Source organism: Arachis hypogaea, chromosome 20 (assembly GCF_003086295.3).
Source record: "Arachis hypogaea cultivar Tifrunner chromosome 20, arahy.Tifrunner.gnm2.J5K5, whole genome shotgun sequence".
NCBI lineage: Eukaryota > Viridiplantae > Streptophyta > Magnoliopsida > Fabales > Fabaceae > Arachis > Arachis hypogaea.
The window spans coordinates 33693344-33697537 of NC_092055.1; the positions used below are offsets into that span (position 1 = coordinate 33693344).

General features: G+C 38.5%; 1 protein-coding gene across 1 annotated transcript; it reads left to right on the forward strand.

The window, feature by feature from the left end:
* Positions 1 to 387: 387 nt before the first annotated feature.
* On the forward strand, positions 388 to 3295 carry LOC112783123 (putative serine/threonine-protein kinase-like protein CCR3). The gene has a single exon (XM_025825900.3). It carries the CDS (start codon positions 714 to 716, stop codon positions 3153 to 3155), a length of 2442 nt encoding a protein of 813 aa, XP_025681685.1. The 5' UTR covers positions 388 to 713; the 3' UTR covers positions 3156 to 3295.
* The last annotated feature ends 899 nt before the right edge of the window (positions 3296 to 4194 follow it).

Here is a 4194-nt window from a genome sequence, read left to right on the forward strand (position 1 = left end):
ATTTATTAATTATAATTAAAAAAATTATACTTCATATTAAAAAAAAAATACGCAAGCTAACTATTCTAATAGATAATATAAAATTTTCATCGATTTCAAAAAATTAGCCAAATATTTAATCGAGGTTGATTTAAAATGGTCACAATTCAAAAAAAAATGAGTGAAAATAAAGAGTGTGATAGTTGGAAGTCAATTATTCTTTTCAAGACTTGCATTAAGTTGAGTTGAAATAATTAAATTCTTAATAATTAAAATTTAGTAGAAACCAATAATTTCATTCAAAACTCAAATAAAAATAGAAAGAGATAGCTAAATAAGTAGTAAATAATAACAGAAAAAGAAAAGTTGTCTTTGTGTATAAAGGAGAAGCAAACAAGTCTTATAAAGGCAAACAGTAAGCAGCTTTGATCAGAGATTAGAGAGGCTGAAAAGCCACCTTCACTTCTCTCTCTCTCTCTCTCTCTCTCTCTAAATTCAACATTCCACAACTAACAAACATTTAAAACTCTTTTTTCTTCTCACATTCTCTTTTCCTCATTCCTTTTCTTCCAGAGCCCCAAAGAGAGAAGGAAAAAAAAAAAGACATCACAACTTCAATTCGTTTCTTTCTTTCTTTCTTTCAGAAAACACCACCTGCAAATGAGGCACCTGAAACCGCCGCCAACCACCGCCGCCGCCGCCGCCACCTCTCACTTAAAAATCCGTTCTTTTCGATGATGACACCACTTTCCTCCTCCGAAATCCTTCGTCTCTCCGCCGCGGTGATATTCACGCTCTCTCTACTGATTCCCACTTCCCATGCTCTCGGCTCCGGCGCTACCCTTGCCGTCACCGACGCCTCCGACACCGTCTGCGGCGTCGTCGCCGGGGAATCCACCCAACGCATTGAGTGCTCCCGCCTCGGTAGTCAGCTTGTCCCCGCCGTTCCCCCTAACATCTCATTCTCCACCGTCTCCGGCGGCGCCACCTTCTTCTGCGGCCTCAGGTCCGGCAACCGCACCTTGCTCTGTTGGAACACCATCACCACCACCAACGGAACCTTCACACCAAAGAGACTCTACAACAACGACACTGTTCTATTGGAGAATCTCGCCGTCGGAGAAACCCACGTTTGCGCCACCGTGGTCGGCGCCGGAACCGTTACGTGCTGGAGAACCAGCAAAACGTTCAAGTCCCCATCTAGGTCTCTTCAATTCTCTTCAATCTCATCTGGGTCAGGATTCTCTTGCGGGATTCTGAAGAACAGTTCTCAAGTTCGATGTTGGGGTGAAACGGTAATTTCAAGAGTGATTGAAAATGGGTTTAAGAACATGTCTATGTGGAGCATTGTCGCTGGTGGTTCACACGTTTGTGGGTTGAATTCAACTGGATTTCTGGTTTGTATAGGGAACAACGACAATTTTGGGCAACTTGATGTTCCAAAAAATGAAGCTTGGGAATTTGGTGAATTAGCACTTGGTGCTAGCCATGGATGTGCTTTGAGAAAGTTGAATGGAACTGGAAGCGTTGTTTGTTGGGGTGGTGATGGTAATTTCACATCGGAAGTAACAAAAGGTGTTTCCTTCGAGGTAATTGTTTCTGGGTCTAACTTCACTTGTGGATTAGTGACACGTAATCTTAGTGTTCTTTGTTGGGGTCCTGGTTGGCCTAATAATAATGGTTCAAGATTTGAACTTCCATTGCCTAGTGTTCTTCCGGGTCCTTGTGTTCAATCCTCTTGTGATAGTTGTGGTCCATATCCTGATTCTCAATCTCTGTGTTCCGATTCTGATAGCAACATTTGCAAGCCTTGTTGGCCTCCAATTCAAGCTCCAGCAGCGGCAATGGTTCCATCTTCGCTGCCACCGGGGCCTGCTCCTCGGCAGAGGTCGCGGTCGAGGACATTGACTAGGGGTTTATTGGCATTTGCTATTGTTGGATCAGTTGGTGCTGTTGCTGGAATTTGCACAATTGTTTATTGTTTGTGGAATGGTGTTTGTTTTGGGAAGAAGAAAGTGCACAATTCTGTGCAGCCAACAATCACAAGAGGTAGTAGTACTTCAAGTGGTGTTTCCAACAATAGTAGGAACAATAGCAGGCCTCTTTCGAGGACTTCCACAATTATGCGACAAGGTTCGAGGATAATGCGGCGCCAGAGGAGTGGCACCTCATCCACAAAACACCCTGATAGGGCTGAGGAATTCGCCTTGGCCGAGCTAATAGCTGCAACGGACAATTTCTCGCCTGAGAACAAGATTGGGGCTGGAAGCTTTGGAGTTGTGTACAGGGGAAAGCTTGTGGACGGCCGTGAGGTGGCGATCAAGAGGGGCGAGATTGGCTCTAAATTGAAGAAGTTTCAAGAGAAAGAAAGCGCGTTTCAGTCCGAATTGTCCTTTTTGTCGCGGCTACACCACAAGCACTTGGTTAGGCTAGTTGGTTTCTGTGAGGAGAAAGAGGAGAGGCTCTTGGTTTATGATTACATGAAGAATGGTGCATTGTATGATCATTTGCACGCCAAGAACAATGTGGAGAAGAGTAGCAGTGTCTTGAATTCGTGGAAAATGAGGATCAAAATTGCCTTGGACGCCTCCCGGGGGATAGAATATCTCCACAATTATGCGGTTCCATCCATAATCCATAGAGATATCAAGTCTTCCAACATCCTCCTCGATGCGAATTGGACTGCTAGGGTATCTGATTTTGGATTGTCTTTGATGAGTCCAGAGCCAGACCGTGATCATCGGCCGATGAAGGCAGCCGGAACGGTTGGATATATTGATCCTGAGTACTATGGCCTAAATGTGATAACAGCAAAGAGTGATGTCTACGGCTTTGGAGTAGTTCTTTTAGAACTATTAACCGGAAAGCGAGCGATATTCAAGAATGGTGAAGATGGCGACACACCAATGAGTGTGGTGGACTTCGCGGTGCCTGCAATTTTGAGTGAGGAATTGGCGAAGATTTTGGACCCTAGGGTTGGACCACCAGATGCAAATGAAGCTGAGGCAGTGGAATTGATGGCAAAGATTGCAATGCTTTGTGTGAATTTGGAAGGAAAAGATAGACCAACCATTTCTGATATTGTTACCAATTTAGAGCGTGCATTGCTTCTTTGTGAAGGTTCTCATCATCATGATAGCAATTCCAGTGGTATAATCTCCATTGTCTCAGATTGAGATTACAGTTTATGTTCAAAGTTTCAAACCCCATTAATTAAAGAGACTAAAAGAGGGGAAAAAGCATATTGAATTCTTTTGTCAATTTTTCATTGATTCTTTTTGATAAATTATATGAATATAGTGTTCTGCTGTAAAAATTGTCCCTTGATTCTCAATGTATTAGTTAGCGTTCGCATCTAACGTGTAGCGTAGATTGTAGAATTTTTGCTATATTACTAATAACCAAACTAAAAATGGTTAATTTTACCTTTTTTTAATTTAATTTTAATACACTATTAATGTAAAAAAATAGTTTTACATATATATCTAATTACATAACGCTATATTAATGAAAATAACTATATTTTACATTAATAGTATGAATGATCAAAATTACATAACGCTATATTAACGAAAATAATAGATGAGATGGATGATTATGTAAAATATTTTATATTAATATATCAAAATTAAACTCTTTTTTATAATGTAGCATTATTTGATTGTAAAAATAATTTTTTTTTAATATTTTTAATATATTAAATACATAAAAAAATTTTAATGCACGATCAGTGTAACGCAGTTTTACAAGTATATTTACTAAAAAATAATTGTTATTTTTATTGATCATATTAATGGTAATTCAAAAAGACAGATGTAATTATACGACTTTATAAAATATTTTACACTATTAATATATTAAAATTAAACTTTAAAACGAATTTAAAAAACATTTAACATTATTTTTTTAACAACTGTCATAAAATACTTAAATCTTTGCATAAATAATGATCATCACTGGATCTATCAATATATTCTATCTTAAAATGAAATAATAAGTGGGTTGTGAATTATTTTATTTGCATTAAAAAATAAACTTTATTCAACAATGAGTGAGTTGTATGCCAATCCAACACACAACGATGATTATGTTATGGAAAGTATTTTCAGGGTCATGGCAATTAAAAATTTAAATGTGAATAAAACAATTTGCAACCCTTGTATAAAATAAAGGTATTCACACATGGCATGAAAATATAAATATTCACACACGGTG